The 25,000-nt window shown below is 40.0% G+C and overlaps 1 protein-coding gene across 1 annotated transcript in view; it reads left to right on the top strand.

Moving 5' to 3' along the window:
• Positions 1–25,000, top strand: part of bbs9 (Bardet-Biedl syndrome 9) — a 217,983-nt gene that overhangs the window by 64,108 nt on the left and 128,875 nt on the right. The window contains exons 15-18 of the mRNA XM_062423178.1: positions 9,110–9,250; positions 10,665–10,760; positions 11,423–11,595; positions 12,396–12,548. Coding sequence (XP_062279162.1) covers positions 9,110–9,250; positions 10,665–10,760; positions 11,423–11,595; positions 12,396–12,548 — 563 coding nt within the window. The remainder of the gene's footprint in view (positions 1–9,109; positions 9,251–10,664; positions 10,761–11,422; positions 11,596–12,395; positions 12,549–25,000) is intronic.

Below are 25,000 nucleotides of genomic sequence, written 5' to 3'. Positions count from 1 at the left end.
GAATAAAATAGAGTGAGAGTTACAAACTAAACTAAGGTTCAGTGAATACTGATTGACCTCTGGAATTCATTCTCACTCAGAGTCTGTAGATGACTGCTCGGTGCCTTTAACAGGCCTTTTTGACTTTGTTAGTGTTATGTCTCGCCCTCCTGTGCATGCACGTGTACTTCATATCGTCTCTGTCGATCATCCAGATTTCATAGAACCTCAGTTACCTCCTGTCTCTTTAAGGCCCGCCTCCCTTTGAGTCCTCTCTGTTATGATTGGCCAAGCTTTAGCCGCTTTGGTTGCTACATCAACAAGCTTTGAAACAAGTTATAATTATAGTATGATTTCATTACTTTTTCTTGCTTTTTATTCGAAATGATAAACTATTCAAATATATCTGTGCATGTTTAAACATAAATCTGATGCAAAATATGAGATAAGTGGACAAAGCAACATGAGGAAAATAATAAATAACCGTAGCAACCAAAGCTAGAGAAGAGACGGACGATTATTGGCATGAACGATGAGCCGAAGCATTCAGAGCCACGTGAAGCCCTGACTTAACTCACAAGGATCATTAATACATTTGTTAACTTTGATACCTTGAGCATGTTTTGCAGAAGTATCCGACACCTTAACAGTATATAAGTAACATCACAAATAGCACAATATCGCCCCTTTAAGTGAGAGCTGTGCTTGTGTTAATCGAGATGGAGGAAAAACTAATTAGTTTAAAATCCAGATGTTCTCCAAGTGCATTTTTTCCACCTTCTCAGTCACTTGGCTTCCTTAAGAAATAGAAATCTGAGGACACAAGTCTCAATATCAGTTTGTTTAGTTAAAGTTTCTGCCTTCTGCTTTTCCTTGATACGGTTCTCAATGATCCCTGAGGGTTAGGGTTAGCAACAGGAGAGCAAAGGAGGACACACGTACTACTAAAATCAACAGCTGATGATGATGATGATGATGATGTGGGTTTTGGGTTCATATCAGGTTGAGGGTTATTACAGGTCATCACAGCAGGGATGCTTTGTATGATGAGAATAGACAGACTACTGAGAAGGTTTGATTTTTATTACATTTATATGTCATTGAGTTGTTGCAGTAAAATAAATGTTATACTTATTGTTGAATTTATAATTTTAACATAATACAGCTGTATGGAAATCCTGATCAATCTCATTGATGGAATAAAAATTAGGCTTTTTAAATATTTACTTTGTGAAAATTGCAGTTTTTCTCTCTCTCACTCACACACACACACGCACGCACGCACACACACACACACACACACACACACACACACGCACACACACACACACACACTGATACACTGATACTCATGTATTTAAGTCTCTACATTGTGGGCTGTAACGTGGTGCCAACAGCCTGGGAACGTACAGAGGTGTTGTGAAACGTGAGGAGATTTACAACCACACACACACACACACACACACACACACACACACACACACACACACACACACACACACACACACACACACATACACAAATATATACTCACACACACACACACACACACACACACAGCGATGACTAGTAAATAGCGATGCTGAATTTGAGATGGAAAAATGTTTCTCCTGGCCTTTTTCAGCTTTTCATGACCTCACCTCCCCTTCCTCTTTTACCCCTATGTGCCCCCCCTCCCCTCCCCTCCGTACATCCTCTCTTCCCTCCATCTCTCATCTTCTACTTTGTTATCTTGTCATCTCTGTTTTCATCACTTCTGTCTCCATCTCCTTCGCTTTTTTTCCCCTCTCCTTGTCTGTTTGACTTTTTATTACTCTGCTTATATTTCCTCCTCCGCTCTTTCCCTCCTCACACACACACACACTCACACACACACACACACTCACACACACACACACACACACACACACACACACACACACACACACACACACACACACACACACACACACACACACACACACACACACACACACACACACACACACACACCTTCATTAATTCCAGAGGATAGAGTTTCTTGTTTTAATGTTAAAACACAGCCTGAGTGTGAACATAAAGCATTCCTGTCTGATTTACTTAAGAATAATGTAACCTAAAGCTGCATGAGAAAATGTCAGTCTTTGGTCTTTAAGTAAGTCAAGCTCTGTTTTTTGGGGCATTTATGAAGCTTCATCTCTGCAGGTAGTCAAGTAATTAAGACTCCCAATTTCACAATGAGTTATGAGCATATAGAGATACTAATAACAAGAGAAACCCCATTTTTTTCCTGTTTGAAAACATATTTTTGATCTTTTAAATCTCAGATTTTCAGCCTGATAAAGTTTCTCTGAGTCTGTGTGTTTCACATGTGCTGTGTATTTCGGGTTAGTGTCCTCACAACCCTGTCTTCTAAAAAATGCTTTTAAATATGGGCTATATTAAGAAATTGGTCTGTTGCATTGGGTATCATTATTACTACCTGGATTATGTTCCCATTCCGTCTAAACTTGGAAAAAACTGCTTTTATCTTTAACGTACCAGACAAACTTACACCTTTTGGACATTAAAACATCCTATAATCTACTTGTAATTGCTTTGTATAATTGTATTTTATTTACATTTTTTATAGTTTATTCTTTGCTGCTGTTGCCGTTGTTCTTTTTCTGTCTCTATAATTGACTCAATGATCTCTCGAGTTTATATAAAGGTTACTACATTTATACACAGCATTGAAACTGAGTAGGAGGTGTTTTGGGGGGAAACGTTAAGGCCACAGATTGAAGTTCACATCTGGGGTCCCGTGTGTGGTTAGGGTTAGGCTTTAAAAGCACTTTGAAAGTTAAAGTTGATGAAAGATTGTGGTTAAATATTGTTTGAGGCACATTTTGTTTCAAGTTTCAAGTTTCAGGTTTCAAGTTTATTTTATTCATACAGCACTTTAAAAAGCAAACAGACTTTGCAGCAAAGTGCTTCACAAAGGCAGACATATGTGTGCACGTACAAGCGTAACGGGAGCAAACATTTAAAATAGAACAAAGTTTAAGCACAAATTTAAAAACCTAAAGAAATCAGACGACAAATAAAACAGATTAAACACAGTTAAAAGCAATGAACAGGACGCTGCCAACATGCTGAGGTGGGAGGATTTCATTTTTACGGGGGGAGAAGTTTTAAAATATATGCAGGGGCGAGACCATGGAGGTATTTATAGACAATTAGGAGGATTTTGCATTGAATTTAGGAGCTTGAAAGATGCTGAGAGTGAGTTAAAGTAGTCCAGCTTGCATGATATTAGTCCATTAGTGGATTACTCTTACTAGGTCTGAAAGTGAGAGGAAATGTCTGATTTTGGAGATGTTTCTGAGCTGGAAGACGCTGGACCTGACAGCAGAATTTACCTGTTTATTGAAGTTTATTTTGCTGTCAGATATAACACACAGATTCTCGGCATGTGATCTGATGTTGTAAGAAAGGTAAAGGAGGACAGAGTATGATGTCTGTCTTGTCCTCGTTTAACTGAAGACATTTTGTCTCATGCTTAATCCTTACATACTGTTCAGGTCACATTTGACCCATATTGACCTTTTTAAAAAAACACCCCAAATGTCTTTACCCTGAAATTTGACGACTTTTCCTAAAATGGCCCAAAATGCACAAAAATGCAAATATTTTAAAATGTTGTACTACAAATCTTTGTCCATCGAGGCTGTTCTGGGTCAAATTATCTCCGTATCTATTGCCATGTGTTTTAATGAAATGAATAGTGAATAGTTTTAATAAGATAGTAGTTATGAGGATTTCTTTTTATGATGTAGCAGTGCAGGCTGATGGCTCTAATGGTTATACAATAAACCCCACAGCTCCATAAAGTTCTGCTCATTTTCACTTTACATATAAAATAACATTTACATCATTATTGCTATGTTATATTTTCATGTCTTAGGTAAAATAGGACGTGATATTGTGTGATAGGAGATGTTTAGTGGTGTAAAAGCTAAACAATACACTCTCTCTGCTCTCTGAAACATGAATCAAGGTTTAATCACATTTATTGATCAGTCAGATCGACTATTGATGCTTTCTAAAGGCATCTGTGCTTCAACATTTGGTATAAACACTTTTTATGAGGAGATTCTGAACAGTATATCAGGGTTAAGGTCCCGGCAGACTGTTTCTGTTTAAAACCATGGCAATGATTTCTCCATAACCGTAGCAATAATAATACATGTATTTAGTGTAGCACCTTTAACAGAAGCAAAATTCACAAAGTGCTTCACAAGAAAAAAGATCATAAAAAACATACAATCAATGAGTCACGGTGCTGCCAATGCCTCATCATAAATGTAGAAGTTTAAATAGTGGTGTAGTTACTATGAGTGGATATTGTACTGCAATAAAACATTAAATATACTCTGACTTTATATTATACTCAATAAAATACAGTAGTAAGGTTTTAGACAGGAAAGGCTTTAGAGGACCATGCATATTTTTGCATATTTAGCCCATATCACATATACTGCTCCGTAGTGTTTATGATTTTCCAAAGCATACCATGATATTTTGAAGTATTAAAATGTTTTCCTTGCTTCCAGGCAGCCAGTGGTTTTTTTTATTCATTTCAACATGTTATGAAATTCAACTTGGACAGACTTGAAAAACCCTGCTGGAGTCAGGCAATCCATCACGGTTTACATCGTGTACATCGTGTCGGCTCTGATTAGCATCAACGTTACAGTGCCGCGTCTCGGAAAACGCTCATCTAAATTTTAAAGTGTACGATTTGTAGTAAACAGGATAAAACGTGAATAAACTGCAGCTCCTTTACATGATTAATGCTTGAGGCCTTCCCGTGTATTCCTCCACAGAGAAGCCTCAAAACGACTGAAACACTTATTACTTAACCTTCGTGTCGTGCTCCCGGGTCACATTGACCCCGTCTGTTTTGACTGTTCCTTCTTTCCTCCCTTCCTCCCTCCTTCTGTCTTTCTTTCCTTCGTCTCTCTTTCCTCCCTTCCTTCTTTCCTTCCTCCATCCCCTGTTCTTCCTTCCTTCCTTCCTTCCTTCCTTCCTTTCTTATTTCCTTCCTTTCCTTCCTCCCTTCCTTCTTTCCGCCCTCCCTCCTTCTCTCTATCTTTCCTCCCCCCTACCTTCCCCCCTTCCTTTTTTCCTCTGTCCTTCTTTCCTACCTTCCTTCCTTCCTCTTTTCCTTTCTCCCTCCCTCCCTCCTTCCTTCTTTCCTCCCTCCCTCCTACCTTCCTTCCTTCCATATTTCCTCAATCCTTCCTCCCTTCCTTCTTTCCTTTCCTCCCTTCCTTCCTTTCCTTCCTCCCTTCCTTCTTTCCTCCCTCCCTCCCTCCTTCTCCTTTTCTTTCCTCCCCCCTACCTTCCTCCCTTCCTTTTTTCCTTTGTCCTTCTTTCCTTCTTTCCTCCCTTCTTCTTTTCCTTTCTCCCTCCCTCCCTCCTTACTCCCTTCCTTCTTTCCTCCCTCCCTCCTTCCTCCCTTCCTTCCTTCCTCCCTCCTTTCCTTCCTTCTTCCTCTCTTCCTTCCTCCTTTCCTGCCTTCTTCCTCCCTTCCTTCCTTGACTCGAGGACAACAGTAGGGGTTAAAAACTCAAACCTGACGCTGTAATTTAGTGATCTCAGTCTGATATTTCTGCTGTTTGGATGATCAGCATTCATTTAAATCCAGACCCTTCGTACTGTGTTCACCTGCTGGTGGGAAATTCAACATCAAAGACTTCTGAGTCAGCTGGATGATGAAGGAGAGAAAAACAGATCAGACCCACGAGACAAATAATTCAAGGGTGAGAGTTCACCATTGTTCAAGTCTGTCTTAAAACAATGGTTAGGAGCCCAAATACAAAACATTAAAGCTGTTTTTTCCTTGCTGTAATCATTCCTCCTGTTCATACTGACTATTAGAAGATCTCTGTGTAATGTAAGTGATGAGGGACAAAATCCACAAGTATTTAAAAGTTGATCTGAAGCTAATATGAAGCTTCAGCCGTTCCCAAATGAGTCAAATCTTCATCTTCTATGTTTCAACGTTACAGTGTTACAGTGTTACAGCCAAAGTCTTTTTTGTTACTATACTTCCACCACAGCTCAACAGGGAAACACTAAGAGGGAATCTGATGCTAAAAAGACTGTAAATGTGTCAGATATCACTTGATATGACTAACTCACACTGCTGAAGCTCAATAGAAGCTGATCATCTACTTTTAACCCTTTACATACTGTTCATATCCTGACTCATAATTAGTCTTTACACTAATTAACATTAATAAATCCCCCATCAGTCATTAATACATGTTTGATTAATCCTCAATGAAGCCGTCAGATAGTGTATTCTATATATTTATGAAAGAAAAGACATTTACAATCACTTATTATGGTCTAAAACTGTGCATCAACTGCACAAAATTTAAAAAAAAAAGGGGGAAAAAAGATGAATTTTATTTCCATTTGTGTACACTGTGGGTCACTTTAGGAAAAGTCCAGCTGAAATAAATGTTTATATGATGTTTTTACAGCTGTCAATTATAAAAAATGGGTCAAATGTGACCCTGAACAGTATGTAAGGGTTAATGACTGTAGATTTTGGCCTCCATCACTTTACATTGAAAACACATTGAAGGAGATCTTCTAGAGCAGGGGTGTCAAACATGAGGCCCGTGGGCCAGAATCGGCCCACCGAGGGGTCCCATTTCCTTCCTGTCTTCTTTTCGTTCCTTCTTTGCTTCCATCCTCCCTCCATTTCTTCCATTTCTCTTTCCTGTCTTATTTTCCTTTTTTCTTTCCTTCCTTCCTTCTTTCCCTCCCTCTTTCCTTCCTGTCTTCTTTCTTTCTTTCTTTCTTTCTTTCTTTCTTTCTTTCTTTCTTTCTTTCTTTCTTTCTTTCTTTCTTTCTTTCTTTCTTTCTTTCTTTCTTTCTTTCTTTCTTTCTTTCTTTCTTTCTTTCTTTCTTTCTTTCTTTCTTTCTTTCTTTCTGTCTGTCTGTCTGTCTATCTGTCCGTCCGTCCGTCCGTCCTTCCTTCCGTCCGTCCTTCCTTCCTTCCTTCCCTCTTTCCTTCCTCTCTTATTTTCCTCCCTCCCTCCCTTCCTTCCTTCCTTCCTTCCTTCCTTCCTTCCTTCCTTCCTTCCTTCCTTCCTTCCTTCCTTCCTTCCTTCCTTCCTTCCTTCCCTCTGTCCTTCCTGTCTTATCTTCCTCCCTTCCTCCCTCCCTTCCCCCCTCTCTTCCTTCCTTCCATCATTTTAATAATCCGGCCCACATCATATCACATCGGGCTGCATGCGGCCCTTGAATGTGACTTTATCCTTTTAACAGCGTTACTATTTTTAACACGGACGATTTTTAAGGCGTTTTGTAAGTTATTCACTTTGACAACATGTGTATCTAACTCTCTATAATGTGTTTGTTGGATGTGACTTGTTGTTTAACTATTCGATCACCCGCTACGAAGGGTCAGCGAGAAATTAAACCAGAGAGGAGAAGAAAGTGGACCACAGTCAAACTTCCTCTCCCTCTAAAACTCCATCCACTCTTTCTCTCTCTCCTTTGCTTTTCTTCTGTTTTCTACTGTTTTCTTTGGCTTCCCCTCTTTCTCTCTCTCCCTCTCTCTCTCTCTCTGTTTCGACTCATGTATTTATACACAATTGAATTATTCACATAATCACTTAATAATTGCACGTCTGTAAATGAAAAGGTGCACAGTAGTCGCAGGTAATTATTACTATCTGTAATAATCTGGAACGTTCCATAATTAAAACATCCCTCCCTCCTGTCGTTCCTCATATTATTTCTCTCTCAGTCTCTCTCACGCTGTTTTATTTCCACTCAGTTTTTTTTTTTTTGTCCGAGTCAGGTTTTTCTCCCTCTCCTGTCGTTAGCTCACCTCCTCTTTCCCTCTCGCTTCCCTCGCTCCATCTCTTCTTAACAACTGTTTTCCTCCATCCCTCCTTTCCCTCTCTGCTGTGTTATTCTAGCTAAGTGTAGATTTCTGCCAAGCTCAGCACTGCTTAAGCTCAGAACATAGTTGTAGTTGGCTTTAACTCTCCTCCTCTCCTCCTTTTCCCTCCTCCACTTTTCACAAAACTTCCCTTTCGGATCTTCGACAAACACGTTTTTTTAAAGTTTTTTTTCTAAGCCCGGTGTTGATGTTGAGTCTCTGGGTCTCGTAGCTCTCAGATGCTCGTGTAATGTGAATATCTGCAGTGTTGACTGTGTTAACAAATGTCAACCCGGCTGCTGTTTGGAGAGAAAGCCGAAAAAGTCGATGCGGCGACTCGCTTGATTCGCTGTAGGGGAGTTTTTGGCGGAGATGGGCGCCACTTTAAAGGGGAAGTGGGCGTTGAGGTTGTGTAAGGTTGTTTTTCAGGAAGGAGGAAGTGTCACATAGAATAACGGAGAGTTAATTGACGATTATAATTATGAGTAGTGGTTGGTCAGTGTAGTCGTAGCACGTGGAGGAGATTTTTGGTCAACTCAAATTAAAAGTCCAAATAGAAAGTTAATGGAGGTAAATTTAAAAAAAGATGATTATTTGACTACAATACTAGAAGTAATCAAGCCCTAATTAAACTCCAAAAGAAAAAGGACATTTAAATTTATCGGGTGAATAAATATATTTTGGTAACTTCTCCATGCCTCTCTGTGAATTTGTAGAACCATGTGCATTTTTCATATGTAGACTTTTTGGAAAATGTTTTACCCTAGAGAAGGGAAAATGGAAAAGTTTAAACAGAAAAAAACTAAATGATTTTTAATTTTAATTTTTTCGTTTTTGCATTTGCACTCACCATTTGAGATTTTTTAGATCTTTTTCATATTCCGTTTTCCAAATTTTTTTTCCAGAAATCCATAGTAGCATCTTTGAGCAGCTATTCATCACTTATCTGATGAACTTATCTGTTATCCAAGATAAATAAATCTAATTAATTAATAAGTTACTCTAGCATATTGTTTTGCAGATAACTGTTGTCAGTTGAAGAGAAGAGTCTGCTGCAGAGGTCCGAGGCCTTAAAAACCTGACGACTCAAAGCGGAGAATTGCAAACATTCAGTTTTGGCAAACATGGAAAAATAAAAATCCAAAATATTAAAAATTAAAACTCACATTTCTCTTTCTTTTACTTTTTTTCCCCCTTCAGGAGTTCCCAGGGTTCTTCAGGCCCGGTTCAGTCTTCCTCTTGCGTTGGTGAGTGTTCCCGCCTCTCCGACCAAAACCACCAAGTTTAAGATCACCGTGGATACCAACCAGCCGCCGGTCGACCTCAACTCCATCTTCCCAGGTAAAACATACACCTGATGTTCTGTCTGTGCTGCTTTGAATCACACGTTTCTTATTAACCATTTACATATTTTTGAATGTGAATCGGTGTATTTATGAGTGAGAATATGAACAGTATGTGAGGGTTAAGATATTAGAGGAGTTAGCTGGACTGACTACACTTTATTAATGTGCAAGTTTTTGTTGATTCTGCAACATGAAAACATTATGACAATGTAAAAGAAGAGCATGCATTTATTTAACTTATATTTTAGATAGAAAAACAGTGTCTCCATCTATATAACATAACTGAAAAAAGCTTCTTTTTTGTTGTTTTTGTTTCGTACAACCTTTGAAATCAACATGCAGCCATCAGACACTGTTAAACCAAGCTATTAGAAAACTATCTGCAGCATACAGTAGTTTAAAAACGGAAATAATTGATGTATTAAGAAAACTGGACACTGTTTTCAACTTTCAAAAGAGCTTCTCAGGCTTTCTTATGACGCACAAGCATTATAGATTTTCCCCGACTGACACACACGAATGCCTCCTCGTGACTTTTTAAACATTTTTATTAGACAAAGTCACTCAAATTGTTTCAAGACAAAAGAGTCATCTCAAATGTGTGTGTGACGCTCAATAAAACTCATCCATTGCTTCACAGCTGTGTCTTGTCTAATGACTGTGTGTGTGTATGTGGGGCTCTTGGGAGGCTAGCTGTAAATCACCTTAACCCAAACCAATCAGCTCTATCGGTGATGAAACAATCCATTCTTCTTAGGAACAATAACACATTTCTGCTCAGTTCTCCTGAAATCGACAAGTTCCACACCTACAAAGTCCGTCAGAGGTTGTCAGCTAATGTTGTGTCATAGCGGAGGATCATTAAAGTGTCCACTAGGGGGCGTTACACAAAGTTAAATATGACATAAGCGTGATGTGGAAAGCTAGAGAGAGAGAGCGGGAATGAGTATCTGTGACAATCTGTATACATTTATGTGAATAATGAACTGTATCTGTGTACATGGGTGTGTATTTATGCCCAATATGTTTATGCATGTTTATTTATTTTTTGATTCTGTGTGTGTGTGTGTGTGTGTGTGTGTGTGTGTATGTGTGTGTGTGTGTGTGTGTGTGTTTCAGTCCTGGGAATCTTCTGTTCTGTTTCCCACTTATCTGACAATCAGCTGCAATCAGCAGCTCTGACGTCTAAACACACTCTCAGTGCTTTTCGTGTGTGTGTGTGTGTGTGTGTGTGTGTGTGTGTGTGTGTGTGTGTGTAAAGAGAGATTTGTGCCTCTTATATCATGTGTCTTTGTGAACAGTGTGACTGTATTTTGTTCACCTTTGTTGGCATCCTGCATCACGATAGGCTTGTTGTCCTATCTGTCTCATCACACGGCTCTCTTGTCTTTCTGTCTCTCCCTCCGCAGAGTTTTCAGCTAAATCAGAAGATAAGGATGGGAATAGTTTGGCTTTCCAGTTCCTGTCAGGAGCCAAAGTTACCGTGCTGGCCTCCAAGACCTCCCGTGAGTCTGACAACATTACTAAATAAATGAGATTTTTCCGTAAAAATGATATTTTCATAACACATTAGTTTACGTCTACGAAGGTTTAAACATGGGTGAAATCTATCTCTGACGCAGCACATGTTCAGGAGTCAAAACCTTTTACCAGATTCGATTTCCAGATGATATCCAAACCTATTTGTTGAGACCTCTTAATTTCAGCACCCTCTGATACCTCTTGGAACTACTTATTATTAATGTTTCATGACACCTTTTCACCCCTTCTTCCTTTTTAATATCTCACAGTACTTAATGATACTTCGTGATTCCCCCTTTCACCCCTTTCGGTATTATTTGACACCTTTCTAAACGTCTTGGAACTTTTTAAAATACCTATTATTTCTTTCAAAACTTCATAAAAACCTCCTGAAATCAAGTCTGACTTCAGACATTTTACTATTTCTTAATGACAACAGTTGACATATTTATTGCCCTCTTTAATTTTGACTCAATAACTGTTGAAAGTTTAATAATGACACCTATTTTGTACCTGTCGTGAGCTCTATTAATTACTTTTTGCTGCTTTTTGGTATCTATAATTTCTTAAATAAAGTTTCAGTAGAAGTTTTTATTGTTACCATATCCACCAGCTGTCTAAATCTATCTGTCTGTTTCTTTGACAGAGCGTTACCGCATTCAGAGTGACAGTTTTGAGGACATGTGGTTAGTGGTGAAGGAGCTGGTGCAGAGGTTCGATCTGCATTTCACTAAACTGGGAGTCAAAGACTTCAAGAAAAGCTTCAGCGGACCAATCCCGCTGCAGGAGTACTTCCTGTCTGTAGACCACCACTTCCAGGTACACACACATACACACACATATTTTTTAATGTTGTGGTGGTTAAAGCAACAAGAATCATCTTTGCTGTAGGGTTAATATATTTGAGCATGGATGGGTCACCAAAGAGATCAGGTAGACAGAGAAAAGTGGAGTTAAAGTTAGGCTGATGACATATGTGCTGCAGGTGTGTGATGCCTTTTTGTTTTCAATTAGTAGAATTTAGATGTTGTATATCTGTGTTTGTTGTTTTTACATAGTGGATTGTATTTGTAAAATGTGCATTATTGATTTTCTGTAGTTTCCAAATTAAATTAAATTCAGTGCTTTTATTGTCATTGCACAGCAGTACAATGAAACTGTGTGTCCCCAATGGCTGATAACACATAAAAACAGCAACAGACACATCCAATCCAATCAAAATATATTTGTAAAGCACTTTAAAACAACCACAGTTGACCAAAGTGTACAGAAGAATAAATAAAAGACATTCCAGCTCCCACGAGGCATAAAATACATATAAAACTCAAATAAAATAAATGAAAAGACATAAAACATGAGTAAAAATAACAGCCATACCATAAAAAAGAATCAAATCAAATCAAATAAATAAAGTCAACGTCTTGCAATATGTCAAAGGCCAACGAGAACAGATGGTTTAAAAAAGAGAATAAAAAGAATGGCAGTAATGAATATAGATGCAGTTATAAATGCTGGCACAATGTATTCGTTGTTCCAAGTTACAGTAATAAGTAAAACATTTGTGATTATGATTTACAACGAATCAAATCATATAAATGTGTTTTTGTGTGTTTTTTTAGCTGCGTGTCAGTGCTCAGCAGTACCAGGACCTGCTGTCGGAGCGGGCGGTCCAGTTCAGAGCCATCCAGCGCCGCTTGTTGACTCGATTCAAAGACAAAACCCCGGCGCCCTTACAGAACCTGGACACACTGCTGGACGCCACTTACAGCCAGGTGAGACACACACGTAGATCTGTTAGGGAGGGTTTAATGGTGTCTGATGTGATCCAGATGGGGCTCGAATTAGAAAGTTCAGGATGAGAGGAGTCAGCTTAGGTGGGTCAGCATCTGATTAGGATGGATCTGAGAGCAAGAGTCCATATAGATGCAGAACATGAAGGAGAACACCTGAGGAACCCCGAGAGGATTTGTATTATATGACAGAGAAGAAGGAGCACCTTGCTGCCACTGCAGCCTAAATGATCTGTGGCTGTGGAGGTGAATGTTCTACCTCTAGGAGTCATTTTCTCTCTGTCACACACACACACACACACACACACACACACACACACACACACACACACACACACACACACACACACAGAGCGTTGACTTGTTAGTGTAGATTTATAGTATGAGGGTTGTTTTCTGCTGATTTATGGATTTCCTGTCTTAAGGTGATTAGCTGTGAGCTCTCTCTCTCTCTCTCTCTCTCTCTCTCTCTCTCTCTCTCTCTCTCTCTCTCTCTCTCTCTCTCTCTCTCTCTCTCTCTCTCTCACTCACTCACTCACACACACACACACACACACACACACAAACACACACACACACACACACACCACACACACACACACACACAGGCATGAAGTCACATTAATTTAAACAGATGCAACCTGTTACTGGTACACTTGTATCAGCTCATGTGCGGACACCCTATATCCCTCTCACTCTGTGTTACATAGAATTACGTGTGTGTGTGTGTGTGTGTGTGTGTGTGTGTGTGTGTGTGTGTGTGTGTGTGTGTGTGTGTGTGTGTGTGTGTGTGTGTGTGCGTGTGTGTGCGCTGTTGTTGAGGTCAGTGTAAAACAGATTTTTTAAAACAAAGCGTCCATTAAGAGCTTTTGTCTCGCCCCTTTTGTTTAACTTTGACGTATGTGAGGGTGGGACCGCATTTACTGTCACTGTCATATTGTGTGTGTTAGACAAAGTGATGGTTCCTTGACCTCGCTGTTTACTCCAGAGGCCGGCTTGGCGGTCATCCGTTCCATCGCCATTAGCTTCTCATTAGCGTAGCGCGCCTGCGTGACATCATCCTCTTCATTAGCTGTTGAAGCTGTCAGTACGTCACTGTTTGGCTCTGCGTGATCAGAGCCACTCTCCCTGCCGGCGAGCACGGTGCTCTAACAGCACATTAATTCAACGCACATTCACTCTCAAGAGTTCAGAGACATTGTTGGACTTTAATGAGAGGAAATTAATGAGCGCGTTGAAGTTCTTAATGCGATTCTAACTCAAATAAACCGCGTTCACCTCGGGTTGGCTCGGTTATTTCCAGGACAATCTATCAGGGGAACAGTTCAAAACATGCCTGCTTTTAAATGTTAATATGCTCGCTTTGTTTAAACGATAAATGCTAAATGGCCATTTACATTTACATTACACTTTTATACAAAGTGCTTTAAACTGTGCCTGTCATTCAGCCTTTCATGCACCTGCCTACCTTCCTAAATCTGCGGCTCTGAAACATAGCTGTCCTCTGGTTTTAGAATGATTTTCTTGAATTACCTGGTTGATAACAAGCCTTTAAACGTCTGGACCAAATCTACTGTGAAGAAGAGCGTGGAGACACTGACGTAACGTTGCATGAACAGGGACTTTATTTCTATTCTGTGGGTGTGACCATAATGACTCTGGACACACATTGAGCTACACCCTGAGCTTATCTAGACATTATGGCTGATATACTAACATCACCTTTCTCAACAGCACTTTTACTGAAGAGACTCACCTACAAAGCCTGCCAGACACACACACAAACACACACACACACACACAGGTTAGCCACAAGGCCACTTACATGAAGGGAAAAGGCTCGGCCGGTTCAGCGTCTTGCCCGAGGATACCTCGACATTCTGAAACGCCAGCTTTGTGATTAGTGGATGAACCATAAATCAGCAGCACTAATTGTGATTCATCTTCTACCACTTCATCATCGTCAGCATCAGCAGTGTCTTTTTAAGCATGCTAGATGGAGACTTTAAAATAATGAGATAGTTTGACTACAGTGTAATAAAATCGCTGTGGTAATAACACAATGTTAAGGTCCTGCAGTGTGGTTGCTATACTGAGGGGAAATAAGGAAACCACCAAGTCCACCAAGTGATTTTTTGTGGCTTTTTTGTGAATTATTTGGCCTTTTTCCACCTAACTCACCTGAACTCATGCATGTGATCCTTGCACTTGACACCTTACACCACAGAAATATCCCGTATCCCCGTCTATCCTCAGCTTGACTTCAGTATGAGCTAGAAATAGCGATCTGTGGAACAATTTCTGACATTGCTGAGGTAATAGAATAAATGATTAAAATATAAATAAAAATAAGGAGAGAACAGTCATAGGAATTACAGTGCACACAAGGGATGTCTAGATCATCTTAATTTATTAGTCGTTTAACAGTGTGTCTTCTTCAGTCTCGCTCTGCCTAAACACGACTAACACATGGCTCCAAAATTCTCCACTCATTTTTCTTTCTTTTTCTGTCTGTTCATCTTTATAAAACTCTGTAACCTCTTCAAACTTTGTGTTTCTTGACTTCCAGGCTGCAGTTTTAATTACCTGTTAAATTATCTCCTGCTGCTCCTTTCACTCTTGCCTGATATCTCACTCTGATATTACGACTCAAGCTAATGCTTTCTGCCGTCACTCCTGTCCATCTGTCCTCTCTCTCTCTCTCTCTCTCTGTCTCCTTCTCTTCCCGCCATCCAGCCGCTCGCATGCGGGAAGTTTCTGACACACTATACACTCTGTAATGTATACACGCCCGCCATAATGGAGGCTATCGACGGCCGGTCGGAAGAGTGATGAATGCGTCAAATTAATAATTCATGTCAGTATTAGGAGTCGTGCTGCTGAGGCCACGGCCAGCTCAGCAGTTTGGCTTCTGTAACATGATGGATTTTGTGAAGATACATCACTCTGGCTGCATGGAAGAAAAAAAAAGAAGAAGAAAAAACACATCCTTGTTTTTAAAAGAAGGTTGACAGGGGAGTAAGATGAGCCAAAAATCAAATATGCTTTTAATTTGATTATTGATACTCTGCCTTTTTTTCTATCAGTGTTGCTTTTTCACTGGGTTCAGTATTTCAGTCACGTTTCCCTTCTTTCCCTCTTTCCAAAATAGTCTTGTTCTCATGAGCTATTTTTTCTTCATAAATACATTTTTTTTACTCTTTTTTAAAAATTAATTTTAATTTTGTGGGGTTTTTTCAATCTCTTGAGAAGAAAGTGGTTTACAGACCATTTAACAATCACTGAGTTTGATCAAAATGTGAAACTAAAAGGTGCACTTGTTTCAGAGGCAGTGCCTTGCTCAGAGGCACTCAGTGAACTCCATGAATAAAAGCAGGACATTGTTCCTTCACAGTCTTTTTCTGGTCAGTATCAGGCGTTTGAATCAATGACTTCCTGGTCAAAAAACCTCCACCAGGTGAAACCTCACAGGAGTGTTTAGAAAGCAGAAATTTTTGTGGATGTTTACCTCATGAATCGGCGGCTCCACGCCAGCAATCACAGTGTTGTTAGAATAGCAAAGGAATGTGTGGCCAATCAGGAATGCTGGTGAACCAGGCACCTCTTTCATTTCGGCCCGGAGGAATGTCTGCTGGGTAAATTTTCTGCATCAATCTTGGGTGATGGGGGGGATTTCCCCCTCGTTAGCGGTGTGTGTGTGTGTGTGTGTGTGTGTGTGTGTGTGTGTGTGTGTGTGTGTGTGTGTGTGTGTGTGTGTGTGTGTGTGTGTGTGTGTGTGTGTGTGTGTCTCCACATGCAGCGGCCGGCCATCGCAGACGAGCCGTCAGAGATAAGAGGAACGAGCTCCCTGTGAGAACACTCTGTGGTCGGCTGTGCATTTATGCAGCAGAGGATAATATTTCCATTGTTCATGCTGCCTTTATGAGCCTATATTTTATTCATGAATTCCTGAGAGCTAGCGAGCCACGTCTGACTCGATGTGTGTGCGTACGTCTAAGCGCAGAGAAACTTTTTCATCTGCCCGACCGCTGTGGCCGCCTTCCAAAATACACCCCGATGTTTGAACCGTTTGACCAGCCGAATATGATTGATGACTTTCAGAATAAAGCGAGACCCCATGAATGATTGTTTGTTACGTGTCAAAGTGGCTGGTTGAGAAGACAAACCAGCCATGGACAAAAATTCACCAGTTTGTTTGGTGTTTGGAGCTCATTTCCAGCTCCGCTATGTGAGTATTCCTGTCTTCTGTCCTGGTTGGAGGTGTGTTTCTCCTCTTCACCCCCCTCACCCCAACCCCCCTCTCCCCCATCACTGCTTAAAAAGCCATCAGTCATTGCGGCCCCTGTGTTTTACACTCTCCCCTTTAACTGGTGTTTGATTAATCTGTGGCAGCCAAAGGTTAGCCCGGCGCTAGTGCTAACTAACTCGCTAACTTCTCAAACTCAAGGGGGAAACCCGGGACTGTCACTCAAACACATAAAAACTAAAAAAAAAAGGCCTTAAAAGGAGTTTGTGGAAATGGATGAAGGGAGGCCAAAGGGGGCAGAAAAAAAAGGGAGGGAAGCTTTTCAGTTTCCATAAATATTTTCCCCGGCGCTGTTTCCTCTAGAGGTGAAACGTCCGTCGTTTGTTAGTATTAGCATTAGCGCGGGGCTAGCGAGCGCTGCCATCTGGGAGGTGGCGGAGGGGGCTCGGGTAGTCGGGCCGGGCCGAGCCGAGCTGAGCCTCCCCTCTGTAATTATGAGTTCAAACGCTGGAAGAGGGGCGGCTTGCTGACTGACGGGGTGACTGACAGGCTGTCCAGGGGCCTCGCCGGGCCCCTAATGGAGGCTTCTGGTAGACAGCAGCTTGATTTATCTGGCCCCAAATGGAGCTCTAAACATGGCTAAACACAGATCCCACTGTGGAACGTAGGACCACCGCCATTAACAGCCGGGCCTCTCATTCCCTGTGTGTGTGTGTGTGTGTGTGTGTGTGTGTGTGTGTGTGTGTGTGTGTGTGTTTTGAGTGTGTATGAGGAAGTGCAAATTTCAAGCATGTATATATACGTATGTGTGCTCATGTTTCGTTTGGCCATTTCTGTGTTTTCACATGTATGAATGTGTGTGTAATAATGTGTACGCTCATATTTCACAGTAGATGTCGTGTGTGTGTGTGTGTGTGTGTGTGTATGTGTGTGTTCATGTATGTTATACAGTACGAAGCGGTTTACTGGATTATGTCTGCATGTTTCTTGCACTGTGTATGCCTGTAGACCACAAGTATATTCAGACCCAATATGAAACAGATCCGTAGACCCGAGGACCAAATGGAAGGGCATACCAAGACCAAGACCGAGTCAAGTCTGTGTAAAAATGCCGTAGATTCCGAGACAAGACCAAGACCTTAAAAATGTGATCTCGAGACCAACACCGATCTACAACACTACTATTTTGACTACTAGTGACGATGGAGATGCATCACGTTAAGATACCTGATAAGGAGTCAGCTCAGCTCATCTCTGGTATCAGATACACTGACACACAGACCTGCAGTAAAACAACGAGCCCCTTACCCAAATCCCCGGAAACTGGTCCTTTAAGGTGTCATCAAACACTGATGTAATTGAGAAGTTTAAAATATTATGTTAAATAGACAAAAAAGCCTTTCTAAATAACATTAAAACGGGTTTAAAAGCAGAGACTGAAATAAAGTAAAGTACTGGAATAAAGTGTAGTTTTGGTGCGTGTGTGTGTGTGTGTGTGTGTGTGTGTGTGTGTGTGTGTGTGTGTGTGTGTGTGTGTGTGTGTGTGTGTGTGTGTGTGTGTGTGTGTGTGTGTGTGTGTGTGTGTGTGTATGTGTGTGTGCATACTCTTGTCTCAGTTTGCTTTTCGGTGTGTTTGCACATTAACAAGTGTGTGGGTTCATGAAGAGCGAGAGTGTGTGTGTGTGTGTGTGTGTGTGTGTGTGTGTGTGGGGGGGGGGGGGGGTCTGGTGTGAATGGCTGGCTCTTAGCTGCTCTGTGTGTTTGTGTATCAGATTAAAGGACCGACGGGAGCCGAGAAACTTCCTCTCTCTCTTTCTCAATCATTTTTCTGACTTCCCCCAGGAGATGTTTCACCCCAGGAACACACACATTTACACCCATCAGTGCTTTCTCTCTCTCGTTCTCTCTCTCTCCCTCTCTCCTTCTCACACACACACACACACACACACACACACTAAGATCCCTCTTGAGGCTGAATGGAGCACAGAGGATGACGGTGGTCTGGTTTGTTTTCTCTCAGACAGTCTGTTTATATGACTGTCTGTCTTATCAATGAATGGCTGTCTTTCATTCAGCTGACTGACACTCAGTGTTCAGTGTGTGTGTGTGTGTGTGTGTGTGTGTGTGTTTGTGTGATAGGCTGAAGGATTTTGACTGTTTTATGTCCTGATGAGAGGCCAAAGCCAAGTCTTCCTGCACACACGCACACACGCACACACACACACACACACACACACACACACACACACACACACACACACCTCCTGAGGCTATTGCCAGGTGTTTGCCTGAAGGCAGGGAAGTAAAAGAGTATTGTTGCTTTTCCCCTCAGTTATTACTTTATTATTTTCGTCGTCCTTTTGCAAAGTCAACAGCGTCGAGCACATAAGCTGTTTAATTTAAGATGTATGTAGCGAGGTGTGACGTCACCCGTTGGTTTGCATTGCAGCCAGTTCGAAGCTCAGAGTTGCAGTTTATGGTTGGTGCCATAAACGGTGCCATGGGAGTCAGTTGGAGCATCTAGCAGCCATTAGTAGTCCTGCCACACTGGCTTCAGCTTCATGGTACTTTTGCCCAAAAGACAACATTTGTTGGTCGTCAGCGTTTTCCAAAATGAACCATAATATTTCTACAAAAGTGCTTCATATGAGCCTTTTCTGATCTGAGGCAGCTATAGCTTCTTTTTTAAGAATAAAGAAATTACCGTGATCATGATTTAAAGAAACTAATGTTAACTATTAATGTGATGCCAACAGATCCTGTATTAAAGTCAAATACTTTGTACGACTATTTATGTATCTCTTCCATAAGAGGTTTTGCTATAACAATATCACACCACAGAAAGGACAGTAAGACTTCACATAACCATTAAACGTTAGTTATCAGAAAGCTTTAACAGGTTATTTTAAGCATTATAATAAACAGCTGATACTGTAGTTTTTTTCTGGTGACCATGTAAAACAGGTTTGAGCCGCTCATCATTAAACCATGAAACATTTTCATTGAATTTCATATATTTATCTCATATATGCTTGTTTATTTTTTTTCTTTTTTCTCAGCAGCCCAAATTCGATTAGTCATGAACAAACAAATCAGTCGATCTCTTCAGCTTTATTTCATTATATTGGATATAAATTTGTCTTTCATCCAATTCCAGGTAGCATTAAGCCATTAAAAACTATATGTTTGTTGTAAAACCCCTTGTAATATCAGTAGGATCAGATAAATGCTCTCTGATAGTCTTGGTTCTCCATCCAATCCGACTCAGCCCCGCCCCGACCAGACGGGCTTCGGGTCGGGTCTGGTTCTAATTTCTCTTAATTCCCCGAGGCTTGATCAGGTCAAGTTTCGTTTTATTTATCTTCCCCAGATTTTAATCAGGTTCGGGCTCATTAAATGCCGCAATGGTTGCGGGCAGGATAACACACAATCCTCATCGGTTCCAGCAGGGTCAGGCCAGATTTTTGAACCTGACACAAACCGTAGTTTAAAAGTCATCTTAGAGAAAAAATCAGAGGGAGGAAGAGAAGAGCGAGGATGAAGCATCTGTACTGTTCTTTATCAGGCAGACATAGATGACCTGCCAGAGGATTTCCTCATAGATGTGGTGGAGCTGGAGCAGACTTTATTATTAACATATGGATGTGGTCAGGGGTGGGATTGGTAAAGCGAGCGTTGAGGAGGGGAACGGAGGGTGAAACGCTGAGAAAGAGGGAAAAGATAGACAGATGAAAAGTGCAACAAAGACAAGACGGGGCATAGAAATACAAAGAATGAGAAAATTGGGATATACTTGAATATAAATACATGTGGAGAGGCGGACAGATGAGCCGAGCTGAAATGTCAGAGGGAGACACTGATGAAAGAGACAGATGGAAATGCAAAGAGACGGAAAAACAAACAGACAATTAAAAGAAAAACCCCAAAGAATAAAGTACAAAGACAAATCTCAGAGGAATGATAAGTTAGGAGTAGACACAATTTATCGGCAGGATTTGAGAGAAATGAGCAAAATGCAATAACAAGAAAGAAAGGGATGGAAGAGATTGACGTGTAGAGATATGAAATGAAGATGGAAATGTAAAGATCAATTTAAAGACGCGGAAAACAAATGTAGATTAAACGACAGAGATGGAAGTTTTATTTTTAAAAAAGAAAAAGATCTGAATCATGGCGGAGTTCAGACGTGAGTCGTGAACCATCTCCTCCTCTCCTCCTCTGCTTCCTGTCCTCTGATCCCACAGCTGAAAGAATCAAAGAACTTTTATTGTCTGTTTTATTTCCTATTGATCTGCTTTCATCTGTCTGCTGTCTGTCCTGCAAATGACAGAGTGATCCCATATCTCCATCACGCCAGAGAGAAAGAGAGAGGGGGGAAAGAAAGGCAAAAAAGGCTGCAGGGCGAGAAATGAGACTGTTAAAAAAGGATAAGATATTAATTTAAAGAGGAATCGGAGCCAGGAAGAAAGTCTGTGAAATAAAGTGTGAGGAAATTTTCATGGATACAAAGCAGGAAAGTAATTAGAGTTACAGCACACAGATGGAAACGGAGGATTAATGAGTGAAAGAAATGAAGCACAAGAGGAAACAATCAGATGACACCATGAAAGAGCGAGGGATGAAATACAGAATCATTCATAATAATGTGAGACGGAGTGTTTTACATAATAAAAAACAAACAAAAATAAATAATGACTCTAAAAACAGGGACTGAGGAAACGCTATCATACCTCTCATGAATCTGCAGGCTTGGGAAGGTTACTGTGGAAATGTAATAGGTTACAGATTACTAGTTACTCTATTTAAAATGTAATAAGTAATGTAACTATTTAAATTATTTCATCAAAGTAATGTAACTTATTACATTTGATGACTTTTTGGTTACTTTTCTAATTTTCTAACCAATGTTTTCAGCTGTTAGGGTAAATGTTCCCATTAAGCACCAAAATCTAAGTCCAGCTGTTTTTCATGGATACTGACATGATTTATAAGGGAGATCATTTTCTTATAAAGCAACATTTATCTCTCATTTGAAAATGTATTCATTAGTTCATGTAGATTTTTGGAATATAAAATAAAGATATTTGATGAATAAAGTGGGTTTAATTGGTACTGTGACTCCATTTAAGCCCACGTGTGCTCCAAATAATCCCACATCATGATTTATTTACTAGATATAAAATAATATTGATTTCAAAGAATTAAAAACAGCAATATATGTATTCAGTAAGATGTTAAATATTAAAAAATGAGGAAAAAACCCTCCTGAGTAAAATCTTAAAGGTCTAACTTCAGATGTAACCTCCTTTGTAATCATCAACATTTTTATCAGTAACTGTAATTTAAAGACACATTTTTTTTTCTCAGTAACAGATTCCAGTTACATTTATTTTGTAATTAAATTATGTAGCGTTGTTACATGTAACTAGTTACTCTCCAACACTGTGAATCTGCAGTGAGGAAACACCAGAGGAAGGATAAAAATGTAAAAATTCAGAATACCCAAATAAAATAAAGGATAACAAAGATTAAAGAAACAGGAAAACATATTGAGTAAACTGTAGAATGGAAAGATTAAAGGAAACTAATTGAGGTTAAGAAAAAGAACAAAGATATTAATCTTAAAAAGTCTCTTCAGGTGGAACAAAACATAAACACTCCTTTAATACTCTCTCCGTCATCAGTAGAAATCCAGCTGTCCTCTGTTAATCCTTTCATCTGCTAAAATATTCAAAGTGTTTGCTGAAGTTTTGGAGCAGTGTGAATAAATTAACAAAAAGTTTCCCACCATGCTTACCACATCATTTCTCATTGTGTCCCGTTGGAGGGCACCAAGCAGAGATTTAATAAGTCATCCATGTTGGAAAGCTGTCACGCTGGGAGGAGATTAGACAAGCAGAGATTATAGACTGGAGCTTGCTTTTTTTTCTTTTTTCTCCTGCAGCTTTAATTAAACTGATAGTTCAGTGCCAACAATGTAGACTTGATTTTACATTCCTTTGATAGTGGACAGTGACTTGAGAGATCTGAATCACCCTTGTTAAGATCATGGCTGAAAACACCTGTGTCCCAGTTCATTCTGCTCTGTATAAAAAAAGCCATCGTTGACTCTGCGTCGTGGTTTTAAAACTCTTGTGTGTCATTTTTCTGGCACACAAGTTTGTATAGTAACATACAAAACCGCAGCAGGGTGCTGTTTACAGTCTGCTTTTGTCGTTGTGGGGCTTTTGTTTGGTCGTAGAATAAATGAAATCAAGTTTCATGCTGTTGGATACGACGACCGCAGACTGTAAACTCGTGTTGATGTTGTGAGTCGAAAAACCGCAGTGATGAGTGACAGTGACCAGGGTTCTCCAGGGTGGAGGTATTATACTTGAATGTTGAAATAATGTCAGTAAAATTAAATAAAAGATACAGTAAAATGAAGAAGGGATTGAAAGGCTGCAGTTTGGAAAGACAGTATGAAGTGAAGTAACAGATGAAGGTAAAACTTTAGTCCGGTTTAATCTGACTCTGGTTCGTCTTTCCCGTCTTGGTACGATTTGTTTGGGCGGATCCAAACACAGTAAATGTTCTCTGGTGCGGAACAAAACAAAGCGCTGAGACCCCTTTGAGGATGTGGTCTTGGTTTGGTGTCAAATTAACTCGGGAGTGGTTCTTTTGTTGTGGGAATGTGATTCAATGTGATCGATCCGAACCAATTACAAGGATGAAAGTTTGAGCTACACAGCTCCCAATGTCAGGTGTGCTTTGTATACAGGGAGGCGTATTTTGGATAACCCGAATCCTCAGTTGCTAGCAGCTACCTGTCTGACCGAGTCCAAGTTATATTTGACTATTGCAATGAAGTATATTAGGACCTTCTTCAAGGTCTTTATGTGAATGCTCTCATCCCTGACACATCTGACCACTGAGCGATATTCTCCTGTTTGGTTGTGTTCAGTGTTGGGGAACGTTACTTTTAAAAGTAACTATTTACATTACAGCTTTACCTTCTGAGAAAAGTAACTGGTTAGAGTACTTTTTGTGATTCCTCATGTTTTAGTCCAGACCTCCTTTAAATATAATTACTCTACCATCATCACATATCCAAGTCTGGTCCATAATCTGTAAATCATTACACTAATAGTAGGAATATGTCACATTTACAGCTCTTTATTAGACTAAAGTAGCTTCTCAAACATACTGTACGTCCACATACAAGTTATACAACTACACACAGGCTTTTTAAACACATCCCTACATCACTGCAACAGGCACAACTTGCATGTTACTGTAATGTTCTTCTTATTTCCTCCCACAAATTCAAAATAATAGGAATATTTCCACAAAGTGAATGCTGTCCTATCTTGCTCGCCGAGCTGCCGTACACACACGCAGTGATATAACCATAATAGCCACATTACTTATGTTACTTATGTTACTTAATAATGTGTTACCCCAAACACTGGTTGTAATATACACTCACTGGTCTCTTTATTAGACAAACCTGTGCAATCTGATTCAATCCAATACAACAGCTCTGCTTTAAATTCTACTTTTATGAAGTTTATACATTTTCAGTTTTTGTCAACATTGTCAAGAAGGTGATAAATCTACTTTATGTTTATTACTGAGGTCATATTGGGTGATGGTGGTGTGTTAGCGTGCATTATATTGAATGATCTTACAACCTGGATCAAAGGTAAGACAAAATATGTGGACCACACATGACTTTTTAATCTAGGTAAAACAAATGTATTTAAATAAACTAAATGAAGTATGTGTGTCAGTTCATCAGTAATGTTTGTAGTGTATGGGTGTGTGAATGTGTGTGTAGGTGTAAGACAAAAAACCCCAACTAAATAACCTTAAGACTAAACAAACCCAACAACCCAGAGAGGAGGGAGAGACTGAATGCTCGGAGCCCTTTTTATTTATAAAGGAGCATTCACACTAATTCAGGTGTTGGCCATCTCTCCTAATGAGCTACTTCCCACATCTCAAGCAACCGATAACCAAATATTTTGTCCACTCCATTAACACACATGAGAGGGGAAAAGTATCAGTCAATATAATGCACCTCAGTATGCCACCAACACTTAGTACGACTTCAGTAATAAACATAAAGTATATTTATCACCTTTTTGACAATGTTAACACAAACTGAAAATGTATAAACTTCATAAAAGTAGACTTTAAAGCAGAG

This window comes from Scomber scombrus, chromosome 7, assembly GCF_963691925.1.
Source record: "Scomber scombrus chromosome 7, fScoSco1.1, whole genome shotgun sequence".
Classification (NCBI taxonomy): Eukaryota; Metazoa; Chordata; class Actinopteri; order Scombriformes; family Scombridae; genus Scomber; species Scomber scombrus.
The sequence above is the reverse complement of the archived record's forward strand: the minus strand, read 5'-3'. Positions and strand labels throughout refer to the sequence as shown.